The sequence below is a fragment of the Fistularia commersonii genome, chromosome 21, assembly GCF_037954325.1.
Source record: "Fistularia commersonii isolate RoL2024-O1a breed Wild chromosome 21, RoL_Fcom_v1.0, whole genome shotgun sequence".
NCBI classification, from domain to species: Eukaryota; Metazoa; Chordata; class Actinopteri; order Syngnathiformes; family Fistulariidae; genus Fistularia; species Fistularia commersonii.
The window spans coordinates 7,038,936-7,050,664 of record NC_141304.1 but is presented as its reverse complement, the minus strand read 5'-3'; the positions used below and the strand labels follow the sequence as shown (position 1 = coordinate 7,050,664).

At 37.3% G+C, this 11,729-nt stretch overlaps 1 protein-coding gene across 5 annotated transcripts in view; it reads right to left on the bottom strand.

Moving 5' to 3' along the window:
• Window positions 1–476: 476 nt before the first annotated feature.
• chl1b (cell adhesion molecule L1-like b) overlaps window positions 477–11,729 on the bottom strand; it is a 63,703-nt gene continuing 52,450 nt past the window's right edge. For 4 of the 5 annotated variants that reach the window (XM_086167879.1, XM_086167880.1, XM_086167881.1 and 1 more), the window contains 3 exons: window positions 6,226–6,357; window positions 5,247–5,319; window positions 477–1,884 (listed from right to left, as the gene is read on the bottom strand). In XM_086167879.1, coding sequence (XP_086024005.1) covers window positions 1,680–1,884; window positions 5,247–5,319; window positions 6,226–6,357 — 410 coding nt within the window. In that variant the 3' untranslated portion in view covers window positions 477–1,679. Of the gene's footprint in view, window positions 1,885–5,027; window positions 5,107–5,246; window positions 5,320–6,225; window positions 6,358–11,729 lie in introns of all 5 variants that reach the window. The other variant, XM_086167883.1, reaches the window with a different exon arrangement.

Below are 11,729 nucleotides of genomic sequence, written 5' to 3'. Positions count from 1 at the left end.
GCAAGCTTTGTGTGTAAGCTCAGCACCCACCTGTCTGAGTGCAGAGCTTATCTGAGTCAGATGTGACACACACAGTGAGAGCCCTCACAGTGACACACTCCATTCCCTATTATCGACCATCAGACATGATTGCAACCCTCTGGATTCAGTGGACCAGTGTGTGTCTTGAGACACAGACTACTCCTCTGATTTCTCGAGATTTTCTCAAATAATCAGAAACTGCGCTCTGGTCATTCAGAGACTCGATCCACGTGTGACGTTTTGTTCTTCTCTTAATGAAACCGGCAACAATTTGAGAAATATCACTATTTCAGCATAGATTAGGATACTTCAGATTTTGATCTAGATATATTTTACTTCTAGGTAAAGGTTTTACGCTATAAGAAAAATAAAAAAAGTATTCAGTTGTGTACACATGTGAGCAACGTGGATGAAAAGCTGTCATAGTTGAGTAACAGGCAGATGGAAACCATAAAGGCAATGTAAGAAAAGAGTATTTAATGACATCAATAAACACCAACTAAACACCTGAACATGCAAAGGCTGAATTTTTACACAGGATTGCAAGTTGAATTAACATGCGAATATTAATGTTGAGTAACAGAATGCGTGTTTTGCCAAACTAACATACTGAAGACCAGACAGAAAGATACAGGGATTCTGGATATAAGGGCACCCTATAGAGAGAGATGGTTATAAAACAGAATCACCATTGTTGAGCTGCCTTGTGGGAAATGTAGTGTCCATCAATTTTGTAGCTTAACTAAAAATTAGAATTAATAAAAAAGGCCTGGTTCTCTATTAAACACAACAAATAATGTATCCCTTCATGTCCTTCTAATATTTAAACTAGAAAGAATAAATCCTGACCTGGAGCATGTAAAAAAGTGTGTCCACAGAGTGCAGTTTTGTTGTAATAAAATTGTCTTTTTTTTTCTTTTTTTTTTTTTAAATGGATACCTTTTTACTACTGCATGTCATGTTGTATTTTAGTATGAAATGCATGCGTTTTTAACCATCTCATTGGTATGCGATGGGCTTTTACACCGAGATGTGTGGTAACAGCAAACCAGAAAGCCAAAGGAAACGTTTTCTTGTAACAGCTTCAGCAGAATCAAAAGTAATTGCAAATGATAAATGCCCTTATTACTTTGTTGGATATAAAACCACTGGAAAAAATAAGTTAATGAGGATCATTTGTACACATCTTACATCATATTCAATGAATACTTTTCAAATATAAAATGCCCGGTAATATTTTCCTCCAGCTGAAAAATATCAACTTGATGTCCCGATGTAAATTTAATCTGATAAAAGAGGACATCAGCTGCATATAAGACTGTGCGTTGGGGACATTTTCAGCTATGAAGTTTGGAAAATAACCACAAAATGAGAAAAGTCATTTGTTTTTCTGTAGTGATTCTTAGAAAAAGAAAAAAAACACTCGGCACATTCAACATACAGTGTATTTACATAATATTTAGTAATGGTCACTGGGTTGTAACTTAGCAAAACAGAGCATTATAAAATGGTGATGACAGTGTGCTGTTGGCAATGACTCATTACAATTGACACAACTTGTGCAGTATGTATAAAATCTGTGTCTTTTGTCACTTGTTCCTTCAAACTGGTTGTATGAAACTGCAGTCCAGGGGGAAGGTAGATGGGGGTACCGATCCTCACGCAGGGGTCTCAACAGTGGCCTTGATATCAGCTGATACCCTCTTCTCCTTTCGCCCGGCATACTCACCAATAAAGGAGCCATCCTCATTGAATTGGGCATCCTCCTCCCCGTAGTCCACCAGACTGTCCCCGCTGTCCCCTGCTTTGATTTCTCTGCTCAGTGAGTGCTGGCTGCCCTTCAGTGGCTTTTCGTCATTGTCGCTGCAAGGGAGAGAGAAAGGATTTAGAGCCCAGGATTTCACCTGTGGCTTCGCTCAGTTGGACAGGCCAGCAATGCCTGGATGAGGCCTTGCGATTAGCATTAGCATTTACCTCTGGGTGATCAAAGGGAAATGAAGGACAATGTTACGCCTGTTGTGCAGCACATTATTTGGAGCGTTTGACCCAAATAAATGATATATATATACTATAAATATACACACACACATGCATATGTGTGTGTGTGTGTGTGTGTGTGTGTATATATATATATATATATATATATATACACACACACATATGTATATATATATACATACACACACATATGTATATATATATACGTACACACACACATATATACACACACACACACACACACACACACACACACACACACACATATATATATATTTTAAACAATGGTAATATGAATCAAACATGGCACACACACACACACACAAACCAATAAATTATTGGTTAAAATTGTAATTTTGTGTGTGTGTGTGCCATGTTTGATTCATATTACCATTGTTTAAAATATATATATATATACATATATATATATATGTATGTGTATATATACATATATATATATGTGTGTGTGTGTATGTATATTATATATATATACATGTATATATATTTTAAACAATGGTAATATGAATCAAACATGGCACACACACACACAAACCAATAAATTATTGGTTAAAATTGTAATTTTTATCTGATCATTTTCAAATAGGAACTGGCAATCTGCTTCAGGGGTAAACTCTGTGCCTAAAAGTTTGACAATTTTCAAACATAATCCTGTATTTAAAAGTATTTTATTGTCACAACAAGCTATTCCAAAGCTGGGAAAAAAAGGCCACCAGTAATTTGTTTTCCTTTAACAGTGGCAGCAAATGAGCAGAGCCACTCAATTTTCCTGACCAGTTACAAATTAATAGTAATCAATATAAATAAATAAAGAAAAATGATAGATAAATAAATAAACAAACTGATAAAAAATGGATTAAAGCCCATAAACTTTGCAAGATAGAAGGGAAATGACAACACAAACCTTTACTAAACAAAATATAATCTATGAATTGATTAAATGGATAAAGTGCCGTATATTTGGTTTACTACTCATAGCTGACATAATAGTTCCACACTTCATTCAACCAACTTAATTCAAGCAGCTCGGGAATAAACCATGTCCTTCTGAGGCGAATCAGGGATCAGGCTCGAGGCTAAAGCACAAATGGCAGGTCTTGAGTCTGGTGGCGATTAATGGCAGCCTTCAATGCAAAACCTTTTACAGAATAAGGATTGCATGTTGGGGGCAGCATGACTCTTTCTCGTGAAAGTTACCTTAATAAGTATGAAGCATTTGATGTAAAAACTTTATTTTTAGTGGCTTTACGGGATTGATTTCCTTTGCTTATTTGGTGTAGTGCCACTTCGTTGATAGTACATACTAGATTGCCAGGACATCACAAAACATCTGATCACACTAGTAAAAAATAAAGAAAGTAACATTGGATAAAAGGTGCTACAGCAATCAGTAAGTCACTGTCAAAAAAAAAAAAAAAAAAAAAACATTATTTTGGATAATTTAAGAGTTAAACTTTTTGGTGCCTCAGAATTGATTTATTTGGAAGTTATTTTAGAGCTTGTGATGCTAAAGGGCTTCATACCGTTGCTGCTAAAGAACAACTTCCTCTCTTTTCACACATAAATCTTGGAGTAAAATTGTAAATCCTGTCACACTGAGATTCATTTTACTTCATCCCATCAGCTTTTGTAGTCCTGTGCAGATCACACTGCTTGAGAATTATACTGCAACTCATGCTGTGGTCGACTGTTAAGAATTGCACTACGGCAGGATTAATGAAACATGCACAGATATTACTACCCTGGAGATGAGCCACTTTCAATTACACTGACTGGTTTCATGTTCCTGCCGTGTGCTAGACAGTCTGTTCAATTCCATTCACACAGAAGATGTGAAATGTGAATGCAGCCACAGCTCCTGATAAGGTGCAATGTTAGTCACTAAAACACACACAAATCACAGGCGCTTTCCGACTGATGGAACTTTTACTTGTTAGTGAGAACTGGATATATTGAAGGAATTGAGTAATCTTAGATGTCTGAAGTTTAGCTCCTGCCTTACAGGAACAGGGCAGGGCAACATATGGAAACATGGGACTTTGTAATACTATAAATTATGACACATAATCTTTCTGAAAGAAATCTTAGTTTCAGTTGTAGATAGTTCTGTGGTCTTTGTTTTTGTGTTGCGTTTTTTTCAGAATAATCACAGGAAATAAGAAATCCAAAACAGGCTTAAAAAAAACAAAACAGAAATGTAACTATCCTAGAATAAGATTATTTGTTGGTTTGTTTCGCCCCCTAAAGTTATAGAGAAATCAGCCTTATTGTTTTAAGAAATTTCCTGAATATGAGATATATATTTGAAAAGTATTATTAAGACAATTATAGGGAAATTAGCAAAAAAAAAAATAATGACGGATAAAAAAAAATCAAATCATTGCAATCACAGTTGAATATCTCTGAACTTTTGTATCATTAGACTGTTTTAATTTAAATGCTTGGGAAAAGCTCTCAGTACAAAAAGTTGAATTATTTGGGGTATTAAAACTAACCCTCATGATACTGGAGAGAAACACTATAATTCATAAGTATGTCTGACTTATGTTCTTCCTTCAGTCCTTTAGCAGGTACTTTGGTAGAGGGAAACAATGGCCCCTGATTATAATGATGTCCTTGATAATCCATATTACCCAACTGAAGAAAAGGAAATTTGAAAAGCACAAATGCACAGTGATTGGTATGGTTTGTGAGCTAACACATCATTAAAAGAAATGCATGGCTCCAATCACCGACATACCCCATATAATTTAAGTCGTGTTCCTTACAGCTATGGTATCAAGCTAAAAAGTATTATAACGCCCATGCAAATTGGAAAAAAAACAAGAAAAAAGTAACTCAGCTAATTATGCTAGAAAAAAAAGAGTTCTCACAAATCTCAGGTCGGAAATTGCCTTATCTCTAACTGCACAACGTCCTATAATAAGATGCTACCACTTTAACAGCACTGATGTGAAAACAGCTCTACGGTGGTGCTGTTTATCACATACTTTCCAGTTACTCAACCATCAAATGTCTTGCGCTGGAGAAGAGCAAGGCTCTACATGAACCTCAAGCATGCTGGGTTGTCTTTTCAGCAAGAGAAGAACAAGCAGAGAGAACTATTGAGAGAGGTAGAAGAAGATGGAAATGGTAGCCAGCACAGAAGAACTCCTTGCTGATGAATTGTATTGAAATGGTGAAATAGTGCTTTGGGGGGTTTCACTTACCTGTATTCACAAAATGTGTCGTCATTCATGCCTTGGGATTCTACATCTGGGTGAAGGTCTTCTTTTTCTTTTACTGCTTGGAAAATGAAGAGACGGTATCAGTTAAGTACAAGACAGCTGCATATAAAGGTGACTACGTCCCCTGACAGCTCGATCTCTGACAAGTTTTTGTTCCCTGTGTCCCTGCCCTGACCCACTTTACAATAAGATTATACTTTATCGATCCTCGAATAAAAAAATAAATCGATAATCAAAATTCCGAATTGATAATATATAAAAATCAGTCTCTCTATGTGTTATCTTCAGAGATAGATTTAAAACTTAAATATTAAACACTGTGCACATGCGCTTGCATAAGTGATGTTTAACAAGGAAAGCACCAGACTCAGGTTGTTGGAGCCACTAGTGATAATGAGAATTTAATGAGAGAACCAAAGACAGAGCTGTGTCTCATTGTGCTTTTCCCTGAATAGTGAAGCGATCGCTGTCCAGACGACAACCTGATGACCATTAGCTGGGAATAATAAAGGCAACGAGGACTCTTGAGACCCCAATAAGGGAAGTAAAATTGAGATATAACAAAGCTTATGCCATCATTTACTGTGCGCCTACCCCGTGTAAAGCATTTGCATTTAGTCTAGCTGTGGGCTGCTTTTTGTATGGGCCTCTCCTCTGTGTCTAAATAATGCAACATCCAAATGCCGGACACAGAAATATTCATTTTCCTATCAATACACAAGCGTATTTTATGGATAAATTTGCATTTTAACTAATTTTGTGGCTTGTTCAAAAAAAAAAAAAAACTGCCATATCAGTTTACGTATTCCTGTAACGCCGTCTATGTTGATTGATTGAACAAACAGCAAAATGGAAATATAATGATGGAAGCAGCGATCGCTATTCAGGGAGGGGTGTCTGTCTTTCTGTGTGCATATGTATGTGTGTGTGTGTGTGTGTGTGTGTGTGTGTTAACACCTACCCGAATACTTCCCTCCTTTATTCCTGTTGACAAAGCAGGCGATCAACACAATGAGTGTGAGGAGAGCAATGGCACACAGCAGCCCAATAAACCAGCCTTGGGTGGATATTCCTCCGTGGATGCTGGCCAGACCTGTGGAGAACAATAACCGGTGACTTTGACACGCCTTGGCCTTTTCATCCGGACATTTGATTGAATGTTTACATCGACAAAGCCCATCTGATTGCAAAAGCAGAAGGTGGCAGGGCATGCCAGTGATGGAAATGGTCCAATATTAATATTAAACAGCTAATTCGCTTGTCTAATTAATCAAGAGTGGAACGCTGTACAAATGTAATTCCTCTCATCGAGTGCAGGCCTCAGCTTGAGACAGCACCCAAGGACACACAATGAAATGAGAGGTCAATTAGCTCTGCTTCTTTTCTTTGTTGTTGTTAAATAATTTTCTTATAAGGTTGCTGCTGTACTTGTGACCCCATCAACAAGGTATTCTCACCAGTGCCTGGCAGATAATACAGTTGAGCATTGTCATTAACACTATCATTTGGGTGTTAAACAAAAAAAAAGAAAACATACCCAACCCTGTTAAATTGACAGGTTTAAAGGGTAGTAGCAAAATATTATAAATCCTTTATTGTATAATGGGTAGACACATTTGACCTGGATCAAAATGATGAGAAGCCATGGAGTAACTTTACTCAGATGATGGCAGACATACTTTCACCTGGGATGTTTTCCCAGTCCCCTCGGTCTCTAAATCATGCTTTGAAAAAAACTGCAAATGAATTATATAACGTTTTTTCGGTATAATTTTGCTGTGTAACTCAGTGAGTGACAGGTGTCCGGCAAATCATACGATAGGATACAATTACGCTACGCGGCCAATCCCGGCATTGACAGTTTTTCTTTATCGAGTGAGAAAGGTCTGCTCTGCAAAACATGCAGCGAAGCTGAAGTAGTAAGTGAGTTTTATGATGGAAAAATATGGACTAAATGGAAGCTATGATCAAAGGTGTGATACTGATGTGTGGCCACAGCGAGCACATCTAATGCTTCTCACAGTGGTCCTCAAGTAAGTTCAGCGAGGTTGTCTGTATGCCCAGACATGAAAAATTAGAGGGAACATGGCTGACAACTTAATGTATCGATACCAACCATGCAATGCACAGTTAGATTGCGGCATAGAAAATTGATGACGTCTGATGCATTCACTTGAAGTCAATGTGCTTCCATACCATAAAAAAAAAGTGACAGAGGTCTGTTCTCAGGACTGCAAGATTTATAAATGAAAATTGTAAAACAAGCAGAGATTATTTAAAACAGCATGTCTATGGTATCAGACCTAAGATATTATCTTTTTTTTCCTTTTTCCTCATTGATTAATGATTAATAATTATCATTTATTAATAATCATTTATGCAGTCCTACAGGCAATTTTCTTTTTTGTTTTTAGTGCTCAATGCCAGGATATTCACCATAGTTTTTTTAAGACAGCCAAAGGAATACCATTAGCGTTTTGTTGTTCATAGATGCAAAAATAAAGCTCATTAACATGACATAATAAATCCAGTCTTATGTTTGCAAATCCAGCAAAGAATCAACATAACAGACAAGATGGCAAGACATAATTGTGAAAGGCTTCCCAGTAAAGAACACTTACTGTTCACCACTATCAAAGTAGCAGGCATATTACGCTATTAAAAGAGTGTACTGAAAAACACAATTGTTACATAGTTCCTTATATGTAATTTAGATGTAGTTTAGATGCAGAAAGAGATTGAGGGGAAACATTTTTTTTCAATATCTATTCACTGCATGCCTCGCCAACCTGTGGCTCCCGAGCCGCATGCGGCTCTTAAGTTCATGTTGAATTTTGTGTTTGTGTGTTTTTCAAACAACCAACTTAAAAAAACACAAACACAAAAACCGACATGAAGGTAACAGCTGCATGTGGAAGCAACAGGTTTTTTCAGGCCTGATTTACTGTATAGCCCCACATTAACACCAGTAATCAAATTCTCTAGAATGTGTTTTTATTCATTATGGGCATTACATTTACTCCTTAATAACATTGTCCTTCATTTCTATCCAGCATGGTGATTTAAAATCTCTTCCAAAGCCAGAACCAATCCTTTAGTTTGTTTTTCTCGAGCAATGTATTTTAGGGATAATGCATAGGTCAGCGCCCCCGAAATTATTGCAGCTGGAGAATATTTGTTAGCCTTTCTCTGGCAGCGCTTTATGTTGGTAACCAGTAACAGGGTATGGTGCGCCAAATTGCAATTTATCTAAAATAAAGAAAAAAAAATGTGGCTCCAGTCATGTCGCCATCACATTTGGCTTAAAACATTGATTTTGATATAAACGTTTCAGTTCTGTGGCCTCAATGCTTAAATATACTCATTTTCTGGACATTCTTTACTTTCCTCAGCCAGCATTATCCTTGATGTCCAAGATAGGATATGACCTCATGATGCACAGAGGACCCAGCAACTTATTAAATAATCATCACTGATCATCGTGTTTTGCCTTTGTCATGTAAGTTGTAACAAACTTATCTACAATGCACATTATCCCCCTTAGCCATATCATGAGATGTAGCCTTTTGACACCCAACAGGGGAAGAATAGCCCCAAATAATGTTGTGAATGATGGGCATCATTAGTATGCTTGGAAGGCAGCTGTCTGAACTAGTCAACAAAGCACAACCACTTCATTTCCCTCATGGCAAGCATGGAAATCTTCCACCACATCTTCAGCTCAGGTGCATTATTTGCTCAGGTGATAATTCAGCACACAAGGACACCTGCGTCTGAGCTGCCCATCCCCAACCTGTGCAAATGACACTCTCTGACTAATCTTGATGGATTAGTCTGCAACTATGGTAATTCCAATGATTCGAACCGTGCAATGATTCGACTGACACCAGCCCCTGGACTAAAATATCCTAAGGCTGGCTGCTGTTCTGTCATCACACTCCTTAGATCGCTATTAAATGCTGCAGAAAGCAGCTGCTCACCCAGCGGGGTGCCCGTGCCCTGGAAGACGCCCCTTCAAAGTCGTCATGGTTCTTCATAAGCAGAGGCCAGAAAATATTCTTATAAAAGAGCTTTCAACAGCTTCTGCTTATCTAGTTATCACTGTTCTGTAAATATCACCCTCCCAGTATGAGGGCACGATGCCCAGGGGGACGGTTCCCATTGCTACGTTCTCCATGTTCAGATGTTGTCCTCGACATCTACCGTGCCGCTGTTCAATCAGCTGAAGATTACATGTAAATGTCAGGTGACTATTGGGTCAATACACTGCTGTGTAAATGGGGAACTGGGGCCAAACAAATCAATCACTGACAATTAGACAGGTTTGTCCCTTTCAAGTGACTGCACTCTATAGCTGCACTCGAGGGTCAGAATATAGATCACCGAAGTGCTGGAGCACGATGATATTAAACCGTACCCCAGCAGTGAAATGAAAACCACAGTTTCGTAAACAACAGAATGGATCTGTTATCATTTGGCCTGTTCGACCAGTCGAAAATGTAGTAATTCAAAGTTGTATACAGTAAGTTGCATAAAAATGACTTTTTATATCCTTTTTAAAAGAAGTCATTTGAAAGACAAACAACAGGGTTATATCACAGGGGGGATAAAAAGTATTCTTTGTTTATTTTTTCGCTTGTCTCTATGACTGGCTTGATGCTGATGTTAGGATAATCTGCAGGTCTACCTATGGTGGAACGCGTGGTTTTGATCACAGGGGACTTTGGGATGCTTGGAGGTGAGGGGGAAGCTGACTTGCCTGGAAAAAAAGACACATCTTAAGTTATTTAATAGAATAGCAGGTTAAGGGCACTATTACTACTGTTAGTAGACATGCTATTTTCAGCTAAACTCTAGAAATTAGTATTTATTTAGAGTGCATCTACAACAAAGGGTAACCCGCATTTAGATAAATTCATCTCATGTATGTTAATCAGAAAGAGTAATATTTTTTTATCTTTTATCTTTAAATAGAAGTTTAAAAGCCACTTGTTTTTTTCATTTTTTTCCCATATTATTAAGATAAAAAGGGTGGCCTCTGATGCTCTTCCTGAGTTTTGCCACTAAAAGCATCGTTTATTTCCTCTGCTTGGGTGAGAGATGGTGCACTACAGTTGCTAGGATGAAAGTCAATATTTGTTTACAGACACTAATGAAGCAAGATTTATTAGAAGAAAATGAATTCATAATTTGATAACTAATTAACATTGCTATTAGTGGTGAAGCCACAAACTTTTTATCTCTGAAGAATGTGACATTTCTCTAATGAAAGGAGGCATTGGCTGCTCTCTGTGGAAGGCAGGGGCAAACAGCACATGAGGTCAATTATCTACTGATGTGTTTAATGTTTGCAGACTTTTAACCCTCATGCAAAAGAAATTTTGTCATTAACTTTTTAAAATGTAATGCTTGGTATGAAAATCTAACCATGCACTTACTACATGAAATTTCATGACAACACATGATTTGCATCACATGTATATATGTAATATATATACATGTAATAGATAGATAGATAGATAGATAGATAGATAGATAGATAGATAGATAGATAGATAGATAGATAGATAGATAGATAGATAGATAGATAGATAGATAGATAGATAGATAGATAGATAGATAGATAGATAGATGAGTGAAGGACATATCATTCTATCTCTAAAAATGGTCTACATACTGAGGCCAACAGTGGAAGCCAGATTGGAGGCTGCAGGGGGAAACAAATGTGGTAAATAAAGAAAAAGACAGGGGACAAGCAATTTATTGCAAAGCAGGCACTTGCACACATTTATAAAACAGGCTGTGTGATCAAACATAGAGCTTGAAGGGATGAATATTTAGAGGCATGAGAGAGAGCAAACAATTAACAAAAACTACCTTGACATGCACACCAGGACCACAGAGTAGCCACCAGCAATAAGTCATACACAGTGGTGCAACAAAATTGCAATTCAAAAAAAAAGGGGGGGGGGTATAAAAACCAAATCATCATGATGTTATTATTTTTGTTGACATTTCAGCCTGCAAATAAACAACCCTAAGAGCCAATTAGGTTTTTCACTGTGATTGTTAGTTTTCCTTCAGAAAATACAAAGTAACTGTGTTTATTAAACATCTGCAGTATGCTTCAGTGTAACAATTGAGTAATTTGTTTATGTCAACCACACACACACACACACACACACACACACACATATATATATATATATATATCGATTATGCCACATTTGATCCAGGCCAAGTAACTGTGCAGCTCTGCGTGAATGATATATACTCAAAGCTAAAATACCACATGTTGAGACCCAGATCATTACGATGACTTACCCACCATTGTTTGTATTCTGCAAATCAGAACCAAAAGCACTGGTTTCTCCCAGATCAAAGCAATTTCCTTTCTTTGGTGATTGTTTCACAGCTTATGAGCTCCATTTAATCGATAAACATTTGCTCTCCCATGACAGTAAT